We start from the raw sequence: 23,108 nt of genomic DNA, 5'->3' as shown, positions 1-23,108 counted from the left end.
CTCCGCCTTAAACGCCCGCCTAGGTTTTACAGTCAAATACAAATAATTTCCTGAAGGGTGAGTGTCAAACACAGTCGCTGCAAAACCTCCAGACGCTCAGGATGTTCGCAGGCTCCATTGACAAAAGTGACTTCCCACGCTTTGCCCACAGAGGGCATCCCTGCGCATTGATACGCAGACCAGGCGAATGCAGCTGCTGGAAGCCTCCTGCGTCCGCTCTTTTTTCCCTAAGCCATAGTCTCTGTGCCCCCACCCTCTTCCCGTGGAATCTTTGCCTGATCCAGTTCGTTTCCCTCCGGTCTCCACATTTTCCCTTCCAGCCCTCCACTTCTGCGGATCAATGTGTAGTACGGTTCCAACTCCCAGCTCGCACACCGCTGGCTGACACCCCAGTAACAAGTGAGAGCGCTCCACCCCGCAGTCCCTCCACCCTGCCTCTCCTCCCTCGGTCCCCTCGGCTCTTGGAAGAAAAACCAGCAGCATCTCCAGCACTCGCGCGGAATTGTCTCTTCAACTTTACCCAACCGACGACATGGAACCAGCCTCAACCTTTTAATGCACAGCCCAGCCACAGGATTGCCTTCCATCTCCTCTTGGTCCCTCCTGGATGTGGTTTATTGATGACTTGCAAGCCCCTCAAAGAGCTGTCTTCCCTCCTCTGGCTCCCTCCTTTTCCTTGAGTTAGTTTTCCAAGGTTTTACCGGGGCTCGGGATCTCTTGGACCGAATGGAACTTTTTGCTGCCTGCTTTTGCTGCTGATTCTGTCAGTGGACAAGGAAAAAGGCTTCCAAGGCAGCAGAGGCACAGGGGAGGTGGAGAAAGAGGTGGAGGAAGAGGACGAGGAGGAGGAGGAGGAAGCCGAAGGGGCTCGGCGCGTGTGTGTGCATGTGTGCATGCGTGTGTGAGTGCATGTGTGTGAGTGTTGTCGCTGCCCACGACCCCTGGCCCCGAAGGTGTTGGCTGAAATATGGAGAATAGTCTTGGATGTGTTTGGGTACCCAAGCTGGCTTTTGTACTCTTCGGAGCTTCCTTGCTCAGCGCGCATCTTCAAGTAACCGGTAAGTGATTCTTTCCTTTCTTCTCGTCGCACCCCCTTCCGTACCCCACTTCCCTTCTCATCTCATTTGGCGAGTAGTAGAATTGGGGTGGGGGATAGCAAGAGATTTGACGCTTGCGCTGCCCCCTCCTCCTGTTTCCTTACTAATAATAAAAGATAGAAGAGTTTTTTTTCTTCCCTGGGGGCGGATGATGGTGGGGGTGGGTGCTAGGGGCGCCCCTTCGCTGTTTTAAAATCTGATGCTTCACACATTTTTGCTTCTGCAAATACTTGCGTTGGTTTGGAGAGCCGGCGGGCTGGGGCAGGTGGTGGGGATATCGTTGAAAAGAACTGGGTTGGATCCTTAAAGCCTCAGAAACCTACCAAGTGGGGAGGATTGGGGCAACAGAGGCAGGCGAGAAGGACGTGCAGGGGCTTTGAGGAAGTCTGCGCAGAATGTAGATGGTGGGGCTGAGTCGTTGGTGTGTGAATACATCTCATTTTGATTTGGATTTTTGGACTTGGTGATGGAGAATCGGGAAAGGGACAGCTAATATGTTTTGGTACTTCCAAGGAGGGGATCCTGGTACTGAAGGAGGCACAGAGTTGCCAAGGAGGAGGGGAGGCGTGTTTAATTTCGTTTTATTTTTTAACGGTGAATGTAGTTCGCAAGCTGAGTCTCCATATAGCTCCAGGACACCTCCAAACTCCAGATGATTGATATTCCAGAGAACCGGCACCCTGGCCCTGGCACTTGCCAAGCTCAGTTTCTAATTAAAAATGGCAAAACTGTTTGGGGATTGGATCGGACTAGAGCAGGAGAAAGAGGGACCTGAAGGCTGATCAGGGCTGCTGTAATCTCCGAATACGGAGCTGGAGGCTTCGACGGCCAAAAGAATAGAGAAGAGCCAAATGACTCCTGATAAGGTCCACTTGTTTTGCGGGACCTCACCACAAGTGTCGATGGGCACTGGGGTACAGGGAGCGGGTCTGGCAAAGAAGGAGAAGAGAGCGGCTGGCAGAGCATTCAGATCCCTTCGGAAACGACCTTTTCCCAAATCTAAAGGAAAAAGAGGCTCAGGCAGAGACCGGGCGTTGAGTAGGAGCTCCCCAGTTCGTGCCTGGGAAATTAATAGGGAATGGCACAGAAATCGCGGCCAAGCCCCCAAGCTCCCCGGAGCCCGCAGCTCCGGCTTTCTTGTCTCTGCTAAGTGCTGCATGGCCAAGGGTTGCGAACGCGAGCGGAAAATGCGCCTCTCGCGGTCGCGAAGGATTCAGACAGTCAAGCGCCGAGGCAGCCCGAGGCTCCCCAAAGCCTGGCGCGGCCGCACGCAGGCAGGAATCTGCGCTTGCATTCGGACTCAGCTCCTCATCCTCCTTTGGCCCGAGACAGAGAGAGCAGGCAGGAGGGGTGTGTGTGTATGTGTGTGTGTGTGTGTGTGTGTGTGTGTGTGTGCGCGCGCGCGCGCTCGTGTGATGAGCGCGTACCCGCATCCGCGCGCTTAGCCGCTGGTGCTCCCTCCCTCCCTCTAGGCTCTCGGGCACGGTCCCCTCCTCCCCGGGCTCTTCTCTCCCGGAGCTTTGTCCTCAACAATTACTCTCGCGAAAGGTGGGCGTGGGGGAGGGTGGGGGGTACGGGGAGCGCATCTCTGCAGTAATGAATAGATGTCTGTTTTAAATTCCCTCCTCGAGACCCTAAAATGGTAGAGGCTGCTGCGAGGAGGACCCTCCTTCTGCCCAGAAGATTGACTTGGGCTTTCTATGGCAGTTTGGGAGACGGATGCGGACGGGAAAGGGGAAGTTCAGGGGGCATCCCTCACTGGGTAGAAAGTCTGCCTAACAGCAGGACTGCTGGCCTGAAATGTGCTAGCTGAATGCACTGCATGAAGCAAGGTGTACAAAAATGAACAATGATGTCAATTACACGACAGTAGTTTAAAGCTATTTCTCAAGTGACTTTTGTCTGGCATAGGGTGGGGGTAGACTAATAGAGAGAAATTTATGTACGTTTTATTAATGTCTAAGTTAATTAAATATTCTCTTTTCACTTGTTTATGTTTCTTGTCCAGAGAGGCAGGGCCATGTATTACTGCTTTATTTTAAATTCCTCCTCAACAGACAGATCTATTCTTGAAAAAGCAGATGTAAAGAAGGGATACACACACACACACACATACACATGGGTTATGTTGGCGGATAGGCTAATGGATCTAAATCTTTAAACTTATTTACACTTCTAAATCCGTATCTGTTATTTGCAAGTGAGTTGTGATGCAGTTTGCGCAGTTCGCAGGAAAGTGGATGGTGCACTTTTATGATATTGCCAATTCACATCACTCTGGCCTTTGCTCATTAATCTGAGTGTCACTTCTTTCTCTTAGTAATAATTTCCCCTATTTAGGAACATGGCAGGAAACTTACAATAAGAAAGCATAGTTCACTCTATAAAAGGACCAGTAGGAGGTGCCCTTAATAAGGCCAAGTGTCTAGTTCACTGGCGATGAGATTCCCATTCAGCAGGGTGTTTTAAAGACTGTTGATTGGTAACAAAGGATTATGGAGACTACCACAATAGCACTGGGCCCTTTCTCACTTTCTAGGTAAAGTCTGAAGCTGCTGTAGATTTGTATGAAACTGTGATGATTTAACAAAGGACAGCCCTGAACAGTGTCAGTGGAGAGTGAGGACTTGATGTTGGGGGAGGAGGATGGTGACTTTTTAGTTTACTTCTGTAAGATTTCATCTCCTTATATATTTGACATGAGCCACAGGCACAGGAACCATATAAAGTCTCAGGGGATCTCAGGTAAGATAACAATTTTAGATGTTGGATGTTAATGAGTGAAAAATGAGGTATACACATTAATTAATTCTTCATCCATGTTTGGGTTCCATTGCATTGAAAAAAATCTGTGAGTGTTTATTGTAGTCTGGATATGCTGAAATCAGGCCTGGTCGCTCTCCCTAGGCGACTTCTTCTCATTCCCCCAACCAGAGCAGATCAGATGCCCCCATGTGGGTTTGCTTTTGAGTGGCGGGAGTATGGCAGAGCCTGAGGGCTCGGGGTAGGCTGGCCGTCCACTCCTCTTTGAGTGCCGCAGTATACATCACCAGTGACCTGTCAGTGTCCATTTCCCCACACAGCAGCAGCTGCCCTCTGAGTTATAAAGTATGTGAAACGGCCACCATATATGTTATATGTGAATATATTAGGCTTAGCGCCTTTGCTTTAATGCTCTTAAAAGCTATCCTGGCTTGAGATGCTGATAGGCATTTATTTTTCTGGGAAGAGATTTATAACTTCTCAGTGTATATGACTTAAATTTATTCTCTGGCAAGTTAACCTGTCAGCAAACTTCTTTATTGTTTTCATTGAAGAGGAAGAGCTTTAATCCTATCTAAATTCCTGAATGAAGCTCTGCTGAAAGTTTATCCTGGAGTACAGGGTAGTTGCAGGCTGTAGTATGGTTTTCTAAACCAATGGGATGCTTGACAAGATATATGGGGAGGTGATTTTTTGGTGGGGAGGCGGGATATTTTTATTTGTTTTTAGAGAGGGAAGTTGTGATACTGCATCTTCTAAAGGAATTCCAGCAACTCCGTTATCTCAAAAGCATCTTTAATGAGAGGAAATGTTTCTCACTTCCAGTTTCATAAATCTAACGGCCTGGGATTCTTCAAATGCACGATATGCTCCTGGAATGTTTGCTGCTGCACATAGTAGGGTCATCTAGTATGATCACTGCCATTTGGAAATGAACCCTGATTTAAATTTTGACTTCCAGACAAAACACTTAACTTTACCTGGTGCGGCATGTTTAAAAGCAGTGCTGAAGTTTCTGAACAGAATATTTCTTGGTATAGGGGACTGTGCCCTAAGATTACATTTTAAAGTAAGTGTTCTTACTATCTTTGGAGAAATTGCCATCCTAAACTTTGCATATGAAACTTCTTCTTCTTGATTCTACCAGTAAAGACAACTCTATTCAAAAAGAATGCAGTTGTTTTAGAGTATTTCTTTAAAATTAATATTCAATGTCCACATCCACACACAAAGAAGAAGGAGGATTTCTACCCCCTCATACTTTGTCCTTCAAATATATGACTTTGGTGTGAATTATGATAGCTCTAATCACATAAGGGCACTTGCGATTTCACTGGAGAATGAGTTCTTGCCTGATTACAGATCTTCCTACTTTCCATAGGAAGTTTCTGGCCCACACTGCTATCAGAAACTTGCACCAAATTGGGAACACATTGCTCTGTTTTGGTATTTGTTACCCAGCTGTACATTTTTGAAGGATTAATCTACCTGAGATGATAATCTCTTAGATGAACTATATACATAAATTTCAAGAAATCTTAGCTTTGTCTGAGGCCATAGAATAATGTCATAAACCCGCGAAATTACTTCTTTAATTAACTAAAGATAAAAAGTCACTTGGTTCTGGAAAAGTACTGTACTCCTTAAGGAGGAATAGCAAATACTATGCACATTTACAATTCATAAAATGTAAACGTCAAGTCTTTTTCCCCCTCTTTCCATTCCTTCCTTATAATGCTCTGGAGGAAAATTTAAGAGTTTCACGAGTTGTCACAACAGTTATGTCTTAAGGAATCATAGCTTGGATTGACTGACTCATGACTGATAGACACTCAATTAAACATCAACACAATGTCCAGTGAATTTTTCGGCAGCCTGCTGTGGGCTGCTTGCTTCTTTCCAGCTTGTTTCTAAGGAATTGAAACTCTCATTTCTAAGAGGTGTGGCCTCAATACTGCCTCCCTTGATGCAGCCCAAGAAAGCCTTTCTCACTCTGAAACCAAGGCTGTGACCCACAGGCACCATGTTTAACATGCTGTGTTACACTTTGCAAGGTCACGGAGATTTGCCTTAAAAATAAATTTTTAAGTGTTCATGCATGCTGCTTTTGGTGGAGAGTTAAACTGTACTTTAAATACAGCTAAATAGTGTTGTTTTCTTAAGAGGCTCTAACCTGTGGCCTCTCGGCCAATATTATTGAAGTTCTAGTGCTCACAATCTTTAAGAAGACACAGCAGTGAGCTCTACAAGATAATAGGTTATGCCAACCTAGTTATGCTATTTTTTCTCAAAATGGTGTTACCAGGTTGGAATAATAGAACTTTAACATTTTTCAAAGTTACTACTTTTCAGATTAAAATTTCTTAGTGGTATTGTAGTATCATAGTATCAGTAGAATGGCACTGACCCAATGTATTTAAGATATTGCTCTTCAGAACAAGATCTCAAGGAAAGCCAATGTTAAACTTGTCAAAAAGAAAGGATGAGCAATCCAGATTATTTTCCCTGCAGGCCAATAAAAAATGTGCAAGATAGAATTACATGTTGCATATGCCAAATAGGTAATAGCAAAAAATAAAATGTAAATTATTATGCACCTTTATAATTGCAGCACTCAGGTAAATGAAACAAAATTTAGTACCACACTTTCTTTCTCTCATTCTAGAATGTTAATTCCTTATCTTATATTTCTCTGGTTTAACACCATACTAACATGGAGAAATACAGGGTGGCTGACTGATGATCAAAATTATTGTAGTGCTCCAAAGTTATTTGACAAATTTTAGCCTGAGGTTTAACAACTAAACCCATTTAATTCAACTATTAAATAAAAGTGTTTTCTTTGGTAGTTTAGAAATACCTGAGCTTTGTCCCAATGATGTGGTTTAGAAATACATAATAATGCGTAAGATTGAATATGTCTTCTTTTTCAATATCGATGGGAATTTGCCAGTGGTAATACCAATGCATATTGCTGTTTTATTAATAGTTCCAAACAACCATATTATTTGTAGCTTTCATTTCTTGGGGGGAAAAGTTCAAGTAGGAAACACACAAATCATTCCATATTTATTGATCATATTTTTAAGGCGATTCTTATGGCATGACTTGTGTAGGAATGTTTCTCTTTTCTAGTAAACTCCATGAGCCCAGTGCCTATAATCTACTTCTACTTCATGATATACTTTAGCTTAATTTCAATGATCCAAATTTTTTTACTTTTAGCTTGCTCATTCATTTCACCATTGCCCTCCAGGGAGGAAGCCCCTTTAAGACCATTTGTGATTATGATGAAACTTAACAGGAGTATTTATTGCAATTTGGAGATTTCTTCCTGGTTCATCCTTTAAATATTGGTTCTTGCCTGAAGGTTACTCCTAAGAGTATCTAGGACAAACATGTTCCACTGAATTAACTGAATCTTTAGGATGTGATCTGATGAAAATACCAACTGGTTAGTGAGTTGTGTCCTGATAAGAGGGCTTGTCAAAACAACATTATTCTGGACCATCTACAATGTTCTTACATCTGCATTTACATTTTTATGAGAGAAAAAAGGAGTTAAGCAGTTAATATAAATGTTTTTAACTCAAATCACAACATTTTAAGATTTTACTTGTTTTTCTATGGTCTTTTAGAAATATTTCTCCACTCACTTAGCTGCCTCTTTAAAAGTATGTAGAACATAATTTAACCTGTTCTTAATAGATACATCACTATGACTTCATTATAGTATTATGTGATTTTATAGGGATAATTTTTGAAGGCATTGCATCATACAGAACTGTTTATTTTTCCCATCAATTGACCATGGACTATTACTCTTGTTGAGTTTCATCTCTGGGTATAAAATATATTTTGTCTACATCTTGTGTTCAGCTGAAACTCCTCCCTGTATAAAACTTCCTCAAAGCAATTCTCTCTTTTAGTTTTGATGCTAAGACATAGGGAACCAAATTTTGTTGGGGTTGTGTTTAAAGTAGGAGAGGCGATTAGAAAACAGCAATTGAATCCTTCATTAGAGGAATATCTAATTAGTTTTAACTAATGATTCTGTAGCATCTGATATTAATTTGGATGTCATTTGTACTTTGTACAACATATTTTTCCTTATTAAATGAGAATGTGGACTAGATCAATTCTAGTTACATTATTAGTTTCAACATTATATAATGTATTTAAATTATGAACTGTACTATATATATAGTGTTTGGTATAATAAATAATACAATTCATGAAAATGATAGCAATAATAATAATGTAATAATAACAAATACCCAGGTACCCACTAGAAGTTTCCTGATTTTTGTATTAATCCCTTGCCTTTTGTACAGTTTTTCCACATATGTATAAATCTTTAAAATGTTACTTTACTTTGGCTGTTCTTAACAGTAATAAAATAAATATCATGTATGTATTCTCTGACTTACATTTTTGCTGAAAGTTAAGTATTTGAGTTTCATCTATGTGGATTCATATTGCTGTATTTCAGTCACTTTCTCTGGTGTATAATACTTCATGATATTAATTAACCATAGCTTATCTAATCTACTCTTGATGGATTTTGAAATTCAGTTTTTTGCTATTGCTAGTAAAGTTGGCATGAACATTCTGGTGCAGGTCCACCAGCACAAATTTGTCACCATGTTTAGGGTGCATACCTAGGAGTGGAATTGCTGAGTCATAGAAGGATATCTTGACTTCCAGGAGGCAAACACATGCTGCAGTTATTGAAATCCCCACCAGGGGCAGATGAAAGCCTCTTTGCTTCATGCCTCTGCCAACACTTGGTATTTTCTGTGCTTAATTTGCCCTCATCTGGTAACTTCTCAATGTGGATTTAATTTGCATTCCCCTGATTGCTTATAAGTCTGAACATTTTTTCCATTAATTTGTTAGCTATCTGTGATTTCAGCAAGACAGTTCTATGATTCTGTTTCTTCAACTGAGCAACCATTTGCTTTTAGACGTTAATATTATTGGTAGTTATTCTGTTTCTTCCACTAAGCAACCCTTTGCTTTTAGGCACAGATGTTATCAGTAGTCTAATATTCAGGAAGTTGTCACCTAATACTATACCATGTTGACTCTGGCCCAGGCTTTATTTAAGCACCTTCCCAAAATGTACACTGATTTTGAGTTGAAAAGAGATTCTTAGACACTGTAACATTATCGATTGCCCAGAGCAAGTCCTGCCATGTTAGTATCCTGCCTTATCCTGTTTATTGTGTCTTTATCTTTATAGAGAATCATTTACAGGGAAGCAGGATGCTGGGATACCAGGCTTCATTTGAGGCTCATTATGAATCCCCTGAATGTAATGGAACTAAAGGATAACTGAATCACAGAGTAGCAATGGTAGATACTAAATCTGAGTTAAAAATCTTAATATGATCGTTTGAATTTGGGTATATTTCCAACATGGTAAAATACATAGGCCCAATATCGTTGTTACATGTATGGCATATATGACTGTGGGTTTCAAACAAACACATGTGCTTTGTGCACCAGCCCCCACCCCAATTTTAGTTTGGGTTTATAATTGTTTCGCCTGCTCCCATGGGACAGGCTAATGAAGACCCCTGAATGAAATAAAGCCTCAGATGTACTTGCAGAGGCCTCTGTAGTGTATTGCCTTCTGTGCAGACTCATTAGAGATGTGAGCCAAGGCTGAGACATCTAAGCAAACCCTCTGCACCCAGAGTCCTCAATCTATTGTTCCTGCATCTTTTTTCAGCCTCATGGGATCCCAGAAGAATATAAATTAGAGAGAAAAATCTGCAAAGCTTTTCCTTTCATGTTTAATGTCTGGGCAGAGCTGTTGCCTGCAGGACAATTTCTGGTTATTTTCTCTTTCTGGTTTGAGGCATCTCCAGGGATGGTTTGGTGACTGTTTCCCTTGGGGAAGTTTTCAGCAGCATATCAGTTTTGCTGTTAAAAATTTATTTTACAATTCACTTGAGATAGTCCTGTTCTAAATGTTCTTCCCATCACTCTTGTCATCTGGCTTTTGATTCCTGCGTACCCCTTTCAGTGACACTGCCTCTTTTGGGCTGAAATGTGTTAAATAATTTGAGCTATAAATCACTCTTGCCTCCCCATTTGGTCTTTACTTAACCAGACTATAAATATTTAGTTCATTTTATTTTTCCTCATACCTCTCCAGAAGCTTAATCATGTTTAGTCTTCTTACTTTAACTCCCTCTAGTTTGTTTATATCTTTCTTGTAATCAAGGGGCCTAACTCTAATGTGCTCTTCTAAGTAAGCTCTCCCAAGTCATACATTATAAAATATAAATTCAACATCATCTTTAGCTTATTGTACAGCCATAGACAAACACATGGTCTCTCAAAACTTGTGTTATCAGTTTTCAGATAGGACTATCAATGCCTGATAAAAGCATTGAGATATTAAAAGGACCAAATAAGATCACGTATTCATTGAAGATAATATAGTAGTTACTGAGCCTTTACCAAGGGTTACAAAGAGATGAATAAAAGGTTTAGATGTGTTTCTGCCCTGCAGGGGCTTTTCCTTCAGTTAAGGTGGCAGGCACACACAGAGGTAGGTAGGATACAAGGCAGAACAAAGTACTCACTAAAAAGGGACACAAACAGTTCTGCTCTTCATGTGGTTCTTGTCATTGGTTCTGTTTATGTGATGGATTATGTTTATTGATTTGTATATGTTGAACCAGCCTTTCAGGGACATGGATAAAGCTGGAAACCATCATTCTCAGCAAACTAACACAGGAACAGAAAACCAAACATCGCATGTTCTCACTCATAAGTGGGAGTTGAACAGTGAGAATGCAGGGACACAGGGAGGGGAACATCATCACACACCGGGGCCTATTGGGGGGTGGGGGATAGGGGAGGGACAGCATTAGAAGAAATAAATGACAGGTTGATGGGTGCAGCAAAGCACTATGGCACGTATATACCTATGTAACAAATCTGCACTTTCTGCACATGTATTCCAGAACTTAAATACAATTTTTAAAAACTCATAATATATTAATATAAATTAGCCAGATTGACTGACAGAGTCAATTCATTCATCCTTGTATCCTTAAATTGATTGGACCAAAAAAAAGGCAAGGGAGCTTAAAGAGTTGTCAATCATGTTAAACCAAAGTATTGGTATGGTAAGAATGAGGATATTACGGTTTTGCCTACAGATCTGGTAGCCTGTTGCTATGAAAACATCCCCAGACTCTCATGACCCTTTCTTCCCATTTTTCTTGAATGTTCCAGGTGTTGTGTTAAGGTGATAATGGAGCTTAGAGCCCAGTGAGATAAACATGCTAATCAAATACATATATTAACAAACCCACAATTCCAAATGAGATAAGACTTTAAGAAAGAAAATACTGTAGGGGAGGGCCTCAGACAGTAGATCAAAGACAGCTTCCATGAGAAAGTGTGACTGAGTTCACACCTGAAGAATGAGTTAAGAAGGGGATGTTTGAGAGGGGCAAAGGAGAGAATATCAAATTTTAAAAAGTGAGCTCAAAGGCCCCACGGTGGGAGGAAAGATCGTGAATTCCAAGATAGGTGTACCCAGGGTCACGAGAGCTAAACATAAAAGTGGCTTAGCTAAGACTGGAGAAAACTTTGGGATTATCTCTCTCCAGTAGTAGCTACTTGTATTTTGGTAGATAATGGCTGAATAAATTCAAATGGGTTCTTATCAAGGATCTCTCCTAATCTCAGTACAATGATTCAAAAATTTCAGCAAACTACATAGGCCACCTTTTCCTTGATTTTTCTATTAGATGTGAATTTATGAACCTATCTGTCCTATATGTTTAGAGATACCTTATGAGGTGTTACGGACATATGTATGCAACTGAGAGAGGGAGTTTGAAAAGTGTAGAGAGCTAGAAAAGTCGAAGTAATTATCATTTAACTTGGTAATAAGTAATTTCTCCTTTGAAAGCTATCACTGAACAGAGGGAAACAAAACTTCACCTTTTCTATAAAAATAGAATTGCCATGGACATTTCTTGTTCCTGTGGCCTCCTTCAAAATGTGTGCCTGAATGTGTTTAGTAAAGAAAAAAGAAAAACTGAACCTAATATATTTTGGAAATTTTACAGATTACTTTCTCAATATGATCCTTTTCTATGCATTTTGTCCCCATTATTATTTCTTAAAAATGCGAATGAGTGTTCTCTTTGCTTTCAGTTACAGCTTGTTTAGAAGTCATTGAGCTTGCAACCTTTCTATGTCACCAGGCCTCGAACTACTGTACCACTTGAATCAACCTACCATCTGCCACTGGATGACACAGTCCTGTGGTCTTTGGTCTTGATAAGAGGAGGCATAGCCTAGGGAAAAAGCATCCCAGCTATTGGGTTTGATTGAGATCCTTAAACTCACTGGACCTCAACTTTCCCACCTATAAAATGGACACAAAATCAACCTCTGCTTCCCAACTCTAAATTGGAGATAAAAGTTACTCCAGTAATTAGCTATATAAAATATCTATTCCGATGCCTGACTTATAATAAGTATTTCATAAATGCTAGCTATTGTTAGTATTATGTTACTATGGGCTACATTTATTCTGAGATAATCCTTACAAATAGAAAATTTCACAGGCACAGGCCAGTCATTCTAGAACCCGCCTTAATTTTATTGTTGTGATTTTAAAGACTTAAAAATAAATTAAGATAGACTCCAATGGCAATTTTGAAATCAATCACGTCATGGTTTAGTGGGTCCTGGTCCCATGACTTTGCTTGATTTAGAGGCTCATAGGTCCAGCTAAGTTAGATCTGATACAGTGCAATACTGATCAAACTTGGCAGCCTATAACACACTTCCTGTGGATTCTCCATCCAAACCATCCTCCCCTATTAACTCTTCCCTGGTTGACCGTCCATTTGCTACAGACCCATCATCTACTCAGTAGGTGCACCTAGAAGCTAATACTTGCTTGGTTAACGTGTAGTACTAGATATAATTGATCCTGAGGGTCTTCTCTGGGGAGGAGTGGCTCTCATCTTAATTCTGTGTCAATGCCCAGCCCTTCTTCATACCAATTAATTTAGAGTCTTGGAGATGGGGCCCAGGCACAAGTATTCTAAAATCTCCGATGGTGATTTCAGCATGCAGTCATGTTTGAGAATCAGTGTCCGAGGGTCTTTCTACTCAAAGTGTGCAGTCCAGGAATCAAGGCATTTGTATCACCTGGGAGCCTATAAGAAATGCAGAAACCTCAGGCCACACCCAGACATGCTCAATTAGAATCCCAAATGACTGAGGAACACTGCCTTACATGATTGAAAGTGTCAGATAGGGAGGTGATCCTTGCCTCTATTCTTCACAATTGTAAGTAATCATCTAGTCACTGGGAAACTGCCCCTACCACACTAGTTTAGTCTTAGCTTGAAACATCTGTGGCATGCTTTGGCTTCAGGAGTTGGTCTTATAATGGCAAACTATGCCAACATCAAAGAGTCTTCTGGTTTGTGGTTTAGTGGCTAATATATTTCATGGAGACCATGACACATTTCATTTTCCTTGAGATTACAAGCCCTTGAAAATGCTCTTTGTGTGTTCCATCTGCCTTTTCCCTTCTTTTCTCATCAATACTCAAGAAGGCACATTTTACAATGGTCTGCTGGTTTTCATTCTATATTTTCCCCTCCTTCAACTCTCTTTCCTTCTTAAAAATGCTCAGACCCAGGGAAAAAGAAAGACACTTGAAAGGGATATTGAGGCCCTGGGCCCTCCTTCTCCCTCTCTCCTCTGTGTCTCAAGTCTGATGCTGAGAGCACACACACGCTCAAAGTGAGACCCTGATGGGGGTGACCCCATACTGAACCTTGCCTTTTGATTGGAAATGGTCTTCAGGGCATGAAACAGACCAAGTGCTCATTTGCCTGAGCCTCTGCGGCAGAGGAGAAGGGGTGTAACAGGGGTTTTTGAAGAAGAGCAAAGCTTTACAGGCAGAAAGCTCAGTTGAGGGTTTTGAAGCTTTTGCTCTGCACTGCCTGCTAACTGGCGTGCTCCAAATCAGTCTACAAGGAGAGAACGTGGGGGCTCAGCTGCACAGATTGGATCAATTTGAATGAAAATCACTAGTGTTCCTCCTGGGGAGAGAAGTTTCTGCTTAGCTCGTGAACTGTAGGCCCTTCTCTGGTCCTGGTAGTAAATGAGTAGGGCTTTTGTGAAAGGTTATGTAAGGCTGCTGTTTTCTCTCCCTGCCTAGAGTAAAATTCTATTTATAGGGGGGTGAACTGCCTCTCAGCGAAACATGCATTTTATACACTATAGCTTAGGAAAGATAATTTAATAAATTTTTAAGACAAAATTAATGGAAGAGAGAGAACAAAATCCAAGGCAGAGAGAGTGGGACATACAGCAAGAAATAGGAGAAAGAGAAAGCGTCATTGCTCTGGACTTAGTTACTGAAGTAGCGATTGAGTGAGGGATCATTCTCATGTGCCTGGGACTGAGGAGTTTTACAGGAAGAAGGACTTTCAGTGCTAACAATAGGACAGTCTCAGGTAAACTGGAATGGTTCGTCACCCCTAATTTGGTACCTATCATGGGGAGGGGAGTAGAAAGAACCCTGAAAGATTTTCAGCAGGGAAATGGCATTTTAGATAACACACTGTTAGCCGTATGAAGAAACAATTAGAGAATGGTAGCAAGACCTATTATGAGGGAATGTTCTAATAGTCCAGGAAAGACGAGTATCTGATTGGAGGTTTAGAAGCAACTTGTATATTAGCCATGATATCTAGGTCATGGAGACCTTACTCTCTAATCTTTTGGCAAAGTCAAACTTGACATCCAAAACCAAAGGTTTTTTTAACCAACTCATTGGCCAAAGCACTGTCAGAGGACTCATTTTTGAATCAGTTTATCTTTTGGACATAATAGGATAATGTATTTATTGGAGAAGTCATGTCTACTACTTCTGTGTTCCACTGTGTCTAGTACAGTGCTGAATACATATTAATTATTCAATACTTATTACCAAATTGATTTTTATATAATGATTATTCTCAAATTTGCATGAAATCTGAAGTTTCTTTCTGCATGAGCTTCACAAAGTTCAGTTCAGCATATTATAAATTTCAGGGTTACTCAGTTTTTACTTACCAAGAGGTTTATTCTGTGTTCTTTTTCTCTCTCCCCTTCTTTTGCCTGATTTTTCCTTTACATGCCATTATTAATAATTTTATTGGCAGCATTTCAGAGTGCTTGTGAGAAATTCAAAATTGAGGAAATTCTGGAAATAGCAAAATGTAAATGTATAAAGTCTATAGAATTTGCTATCTCTTTAAGCCCTGTTACAAATGCATATAGGGCATTTGTCAACTCGCATATATGAAAATGGAACAAGATAAAGTAGGTGAATAATTATTTCCTACATAATAATCCCAGGGATAGACTATGTTTGCCTTCAGAGAACCATTCCTGAAGACTTGGGTGAGTCAAAGCATTAAAGTGTTATTTTTGTAGAAGTCAGTAGAAGTCAAGACAAGATGATGGAGATTTTAAAAAAGCACATAGAATGAAAAGGACAAAATTTCTTGGGTTTCAAAGCACTGATCAGGCAGAAAAGGACCTCAGCAGGTGTTTGAGAAGACCCTTTTCTACTGATGAGGACTCGGGGGCCCAGAGAAGCTAGGTGAGTCTCTAAATCACAAATCTAAGAACAAGTTCCATGAAACATTATTATGCACACGTGGGTGCAAATCTTAGCCCTACCAATGTTTTAGCTGTATGACTCTCACTAAGATTCAGGGTCCTCATTTGTAAAATTTGGAAAGCTATTGCTGAATGGATGACATTTTTGAAAAACATTACACTCAAGGATTGTCAGTCTTTGGCACATATCAAGCACTAAACTGTTTCTATTTTTATTTGTTCATTCAACAGATGTTTTTAAAGGTAATGTTTGATATATCATATTTGTTAGCTCCTATGGTGTATTTAAACAGCGTATAAACGCACTGCCTCTGTTGTTGTTAGTTAACAAAATGGTTGGAGGAATAAGACCTAGGCAGTTTAAATGTGTAAGAAAAAAAAAAAAAAAGATGAGCAGAATCACAAGACAATATATTATTGTATTATTAAGAACCAAATGAGTGAGAGGTGCAGTTAGAGGAGGGAAATAAAACATGATCAGAAAGCCTTCCAGAATGCAGAGGGATTGAGTCTGATAGGTAGAGTAATTGGAAGACCTTACCCACATGGGACCTGACCCTATGTGGACACTGTTCTTTACATGTTCAGGCTTTGGAAGACAAAGAAGAAAAAGAAATGATGGTGATACTTCACTGCAGAGGGCTGTTCAGCCCAGGCAGCAGATCTCTTCACCAGCAATGACTTCCCTGGTCACTAGCATTTTCTCAAGCAGATTTATGATAAGGCTAGGAGAAAAAGGAAGAGAGAGGTGACAAGGTCATCTGAGAAGTAACTTTGGTGGCATACATAATGTAATTTTAAAATAAAGAGGCTTTACCTGTAGGGCTTTTCCTAATGTTTTAAGGAGGTCTCAGAAGCTCAGGGAAGGACAGATGCCATCACACACTGCATTTTGAACTTGGAAATCTAGTAGCTGAGAAAGCATATTTAGGCTCCTGCACTACTGAAATAAGTCTGTGCTGGAAATTAATGTTTTCATCTTTTTTTCTTTCAGCCCAGCTTCAAAATGTATAGAAAACTTTGGTTCAGGATTCCAAAACCCTTTATTACTAATGCATAAACGGTATTAGCTAGTTCATCAAAGATCTTCTGTACATTTTGCGACCAAAAGGCAGGTAGCCCAGCTCAAAATTTTCAACTTAAATAGCTCTTCTTTTGTTCTTTCTTCCAAAGTACACAGTCATATGAGGTTATGATAATTAATAATTGATAAATTATTATGATGATATTGTTCCATGCTTATCTGAGACTTTCTGTCTTCCAATGGCTTTTGAATCTTTTATCTGTATTCATCTCTCAATACCTCTATTAAGGGGACAAAATGGCTAATTTATCTCCTATGTGTTTTTTGTGAGGTTATGAGACTTGTGGCCAGTTATTTGTTTAAGATCACACAGAAGTTACCTGTTCTGAATGGAAAACCTAAATCTTTTTTTTTTTTTTTTTTTTTTTGAGTCAGAGTCTCACTCTGTCACTGAGGCTGGAGTGCAGTGATGTGATTTTAGCTTACTGCAACCTCTGCCTCCTGGATTCAAGCAATTCTCCTGTCTCAGCCTCCTGAGTAGCTGGGATTACAGGTGCCTCCCACCACATCTGGCTAATTTTTTGTATTTTTAGTAGAAACAGGGTTTCAGCATGTTGGCCAGGCTGGTCTTGAACTCCTGATGTCAGGTGAAATGTCCACCTCGGCCTCCCAAAGTGCTGGGATTATACGTGTGAGCCACTGCTTCCGAATCTGGCTTAACCCTTGTACTCACCAGTACATATTGGACACTTTTCAAAAGCAGGACATTCTACTCTTTTGTCCCCCAAAATGCATGTACTAAAAAAATGCCACTTAGCACTCAGATCTTGATTTCTAATACCGTTCTCCAATAAAAGAAACCAGAACTCCTCAGGGAAATAGCTGCATCTGCGACTTATGCAGAAAATATACAAGATAAAGCTGGAGCATCTTGGAATGCCAGAAAGGAAGAAATTCTTTAAAAAAATGAAAAACCCACAAGGATAGAGAATGTCAAAGGGACACAGAACCTAACTGAAAGAGATCTCAATGGTCAAAGCTGCAACAATTTGAGCAAGAAAATCAATCAACTAGTTTCCTATTATAACCCAAAATATAAAATAAATATCCATGAGTACATACTGATATAAATAAATAATTGAATAAATAAAAGGAAGAGACTTAGATAAATCCCCTATGCAAAAGAATTCCGAATATATATACTCCACTCTCAAAGAGTGGATAGAGTACAACCCATATCCTTTTAAGTGTCAGCTGTGCTTAGTGACTTCCTTCCGAAGAGTACAGTATACAAGGGGGAGAGGAGGAAGTTAACTACAGTAGAAAAAATTAGCTGAGGTAGGCGGATCACGAGGTCAGGAGATCGAGACCATCTTGGCTAACACAGTGAAACCCCGTCTCTACTAAAAATACAAAAAAAATTTAGCTGGGCATGGTGGTGGGCACCTGTAGTCCCAGCTACTCGGGAGGCTGAGGCAGGAGAATGGCATGAACCCAGGAGGTGGAGCTTGCAGTGAGCCGAGATAGCACCACTGCACTCCAGCCTGGGCGATAGAGTGAGACTCCCTCTCAAAAAAAAAAAAAGAAAAAACTGACAAACACTACCTCGACCAGGTGATCAAGATCATCAGCAGCAGTGATAAGTCATGTTGATAGCATATACCCCCTGATACAATGTGATGAGGATGGCATTTTACCTCCGCGATCTTCCTTTTCCAGATCCATAACCCCAGTCTTACAATGAGAAAAAGAGTAGACAAATCCCGTTTGAGATTCTGCAAACACCTGACCGTATTCCTCAAAATGATCTAAGTCTTCAAAAATAAAGAAAGTGTGTGAAACTGTCAGAAGGAAGAGGATACTAAGGAGGCTTAGGACAAACTGTGATGTGTTTACCTCGGTGGGATCCAGGAGCAGAAAAAGGACTTCAGGAAAAAATGAAATACATTCTAAAGTATGGACATTAGTTAATAATAATGTATCAATATTGATTCACTGATGTTTATAAATGTGCCATGTTAGTGTAAATTGTTAATAATGGGGAAACTTGGTGCGGGGTAAATCAGAACTTTGTATACTCTTCACCATGTATCTGTCAATCTAAAACAGCTCTAAAAAAAAAATTTAACTGTAAAAAATATTCTCATGTTTGATAAGAGTGGGACACCAAGCAGAGCACTGATTCCACTAAACTTGTGTTTTCCTCTTTAAGGATCAGAATGGCACTCTTGTATGGTTATTCTGAGAATTACAGACGATGTTTCAGTAACCCTTAGTATCCCTGCATGTTTCTCAAAGTGTGATCACATCAACACCACTTGTGGGTGTTTTAAACTGCAAATATGCTGGCTTTGCCTCATACCTCCAGAATCAGAGTCCCTGGATGGACAATGAGGGGATAGGAAACAGCACTTTTAAAAAGCTCTCTAGGTGATTCTTATATACACTTCACTTGAAAACCACTTGGCTGTGCATTGTCCCTAAAAATTAGTAATGGTGGCTCTCCACTTACTGAGATGGTCTTTGAGCTCAGGGGATGATCTGGACTCAGGTGAACTTGGGTTTAGATCCCAGGCCTACAACTTTCTAATTGAGAGAACAAGGACAAGATATTCTGCCTCTTTTGTGCCTTTGTTTCTTCATCTGTAAAGTACAAAAACAACACTTAATTCAGAGAGTACTTATAAAATCATTTCAGGAAAGCATGTAAATTATTTACCATAGTACCATATTTACCATATCACCAATGCTCAACAGGCAGTGAGCAGTAGCATGACTCTACTGGTGTTCTATTAGCCTGGCTATACAAATCAACATGAACATAACCAAAATTACTCCTCATTGTTACTGATACTCTCCACCCTCTAAAACTGATCTTTGGCATCCTACAATGCTTTCCTTACATGTTTCTAGGAGTCCTAAGAGCTATGTCATAAACCAGTTATCATCTGCTAGGCACCTTCACATGTCTGGAAGTCTAGTATGTTTGCTGGCTTTCATGTCTCCAGGCAGCCACTGTCTCTTGCCAGCCATCCTGCTCCTCTGGTAGATTGCTGCTGCAGCATCAATGCTCTAGAACATTTCCAGTGCTCAAGCATCATTACTAAGTCTACTGACAAGAGTGTCCCAACGCTGATTCTCTTCCTGTTAAACTCTATCATACTGCTTGTGTCTTCTGTTTTATAAAATCCTCCATGACAACAATTCATTTAATTAGGGTCTGTAACTTTTCTCTCCATAAGACTTAGATTCAGTAGGAGAAGGGCTGATCTGGGGACAGTTGTTGCATTTCCTATTCCCTGTCTTTAGCCTTTCTGTCTCCAAGCCACCAATGGAACTTCTTCCTTAAGTAGTATTTAAATCTCCCCTACATAAATGAGTTACTGCAGAGAGATGTCTATGTTTTTAGAACATACACCCGAGTCTGTTTCATTGGGATTGAGGTACACATGTGGTACAAAAATGTAGAATAATAATAATGGCTAATATTTGTGAAATTGTATGGTTTGAAGTGACATGGTAGATATTACTTATGAAATATTTATTACCCACCCATTTTTGTATTTAATACAGAAGAATATCCCATTTTAAGTAGCAATGTGCCAGCTCAAAGACTTGATTTATCAGACTCCCTTGCAGCTAGGGACAGTCAGGTGACAAGTTCTGGTGATTGGCATGGTAATCAGGACACTCCTGGGGATTTCAGAGTAAGCTTACTCTACTGTCCTAATCACCATCCCCTTCCTCCTTGTTGTTTCCTTTTTTCTCTGGAAGGTAAGAATGACGCCTGAAATTGAAGTAGTCATCCTGTGTTACATCATCTATTATGAACAATGAGAAGGAAATGAGGAGAAGCTTGAGTCCATGGTGACTTCCTTGGGGTGGCTATACTACCTTGGGGTTGTTTCTTTCTAGACTTCTTGTTATGCTACAAAGTAAACCTCTGTTTGATTTTAAAACACTGTAGTGGGGCTTCAGTCACAGGCAATACTCAGTTCAAACTGCTGTATGTTCCCATATTATTTTTTCCTCACAGTTAAACAGTGAGAGAGGAACTAATATTGTGTCCTTTTACAGATAGGAAAGTGAGACACCAAAAAGTTGGCCAATTTTTCCATGCCTCCATGCTAGTAAATTGCAAACTTATGATTTAAATCCTACTCCATAGCACATGTCCTTAATTAAGTCTATTCTATAATTCCTAGACAAATAGATGTTGTAGCTATTACACTATTGTTACTTTTATTGTTGTGGGTAATTATTACACTATTGCTTTTTATTTTTTTGCAAGTCACATTAACTCTTGCAATGTTGTTTTATTTTTGTTATTGCTATTCTCCTCTCTAAATGAGGGATCTTTTTCTGTGAACCATTTATTAGACACTTCTAGATTATTGAGTATATAAATAAAAATTCAATTTTCTGTTAATCATTTTCAAATGTCAGTTTTCACTAACAAGTTATAAGACAGCTTCATGCACTTTAATTTCCTCTGAAGAAGAAATCCACTGCCACCTTATAAAAGACTAACATTCCAAATACAGCTTTAGAATGCTAATGCCTTACCTTAACAAGCCAACTGAACTCTGTGATTCACATATGTGCTGCAATTTCTCTCCCATTGTAGTGTAAGGGAATTTCGCATAGTTTTGATGTATTGTGTAAATTAGGCCAACAAAGTGCTGTGCTATGTCTTCATTAAAATAGGAGATGGTAATAAAGCAACCATGTAGCATGGTCTTGCAGGCTTTGAGTTATGAACATTCAATAGTGTCTCCTTACTTGTGCTTAAGTTGGCATTTGTAAGCAGCATATAATCAATTAATCAATAACCCAATTTTCTCTTAAAGAGATGGTGCATCATTTAAAAATATCAGAAACTACTGTGTGATTTTATGAAAAGAGCCATTTCAGCAAAGAAACTTGTTTTAAAAACAGTGAAAGTCTTTTTTGGGGAGGACAATTTTGCTTAACTAAGCCAAAAGTGAAATTGGATACAAATGTTTAGTTCCTGAATCGTTTTATTGTTTGGCAACTATTGGAAAGGAAAGGACCAGTTTGGGATTGCTAGTAAGAATGCATTGTTTTTACTCATGATTGGAGGTGTGTAAGTGGACCCATCTATGAATGCACAGTAAAAGTCAACTAATCCTCAAACTTCTGGTTTTAAACTCATCTATTCTATCCTATTACTTACCAGTTTTAGAGTATACTAAGTTGCCTAATTTGTCTCACATGAGGTCACAGCAGCACCAAGTGATGCTTTCGGGGTGATGAAGCTGACAGTCACGTTGAGACAAAAACCCGGCCTTCTCAAACTTTAATATATATTTCTATCCGTATCTTTATTGTAATATCTACCTAAAAAGACATATATGCTTATTATAAATATTCAAATATTACATAAATGTGTGAGTTTGAAAAGGAAATTGTTCCATAATCACATCACTTCATAGTAAACCACAATTTATTTGTTTTGTTCAGTCTTTTTTGTCTCTTTCTCTACCTGCCACACAATTACTGTGAAATTTGTGGAAAGTTAATGTTAATTTTTTTGTTGCATTAAGATACTGAGTTGTGTTTTCTTTCTACCAAATAAGTAAAAAGGAATATCGTGGGAAAAAAACCTCAAATATTTGCTTTGTTATTTATACAACAAGACATAATTAAGATGAAAATGGTCTCTATAAAACAGATCACCTTTCACGAGAGGCACGTGCTAGGCACGCCTGTCTTCTAAAAACATTAGTTCCAATATCTCCAAAATGTTCAACTGCTCTCTTGAACCTTGCCTCTAAAGTGCAACCTGTGGGCCAGCCAACCTCCATATCACATGACAGCATATTAGAAATGCAGAAACTCAGGCTTCATCCTAAATTTACTGAATTCAAATCTACATTTTAACAAGATCCCCAGGTGATGGGTATGCAAGTCAAAGTTTGAGACATATCATTCTAGTAATAGCATGTTTCCTATTCAAATTGCTACCATATTCTAAGAGCTGTGAGTTACTCATGAATTAGCAATGATGTGCAGGGAAGGAACCAGTATCACCACAGCTCATTCATGTGGCTTCTAAATTTCCTCCAAAGGTGTGAGTGTTGTGCTCATTAAACAGTGTCAAGACCAGAATAACTGTCCAAGGGCTGGATTACATCTATTCTCTATGTTTAGGTCATGGCACACATTCTCATCCATACCTCTGAAGTCCCAAGACACTAAAGACTACACTGATTGGAATAATTATGTGTTCTATTCGAGTAACTGGTTGTTAATTATGCATGACTTGATGTTATTTTGCTAATTCATATACACCAAATGAACCATGAGTTGCTTGAAGGAAAAGACCAGTCCCTGAGCTCCTTTCTTCAAGGATGGCAGTCCTGTTTCCAGACATCTGGCCGTTCCCATGAATGAGTGAATGATGGTTATTAGGTATGTTAGCTCCATTTATCCAACCATTTGTGCTTTCCACAGATCCAAATTTGATGGTTATATCCCCCACCTGGAGCTGGGAAGTCATAGGACTTACTTGATAAACAGTCAACTTC

The 23,108-nt window shown here is 39.9% G+C and overlaps 1 protein-coding gene across 1 annotated transcript in view; it reads left to right on the top strand.

The window, feature by feature from the left end:
* The first annotated feature begins 369 nt into the window (after positions 1 to 369).
* Positions 370 to 23,108, top strand: part of DCC (DCC netrin 1 receptor) — a 1,242,672-nt gene continuing 1,219,933 nt past the window's right edge. Inside the window, exon 1 of the mRNA XM_030926166.1 lies at positions 370 to 1,058. Coding sequence (XP_030782026.1) covers positions 968 to 1,058 — 91 coding nt within the window. The 5' untranslated portion in view covers positions 370 to 967. The remainder of the gene's footprint in view (positions 1,059 to 23,108) is intronic.

The sequence above is a fragment of the Rhinopithecus roxellana genome, chromosome 21 (assembly GCF_007565055.1).
Source record: "Rhinopithecus roxellana isolate Shanxi Qingling chromosome 21, ASM756505v1, whole genome shotgun sequence".
Lineage (NCBI taxonomy): Eukaryota > Metazoa > Chordata > Mammalia > Primates > Cercopithecidae > Rhinopithecus > Rhinopithecus roxellana.
The sequence above is the reverse complement of the archived record's forward strand: the minus strand, read 5'-3'. Positions and strand labels throughout refer to the sequence as shown.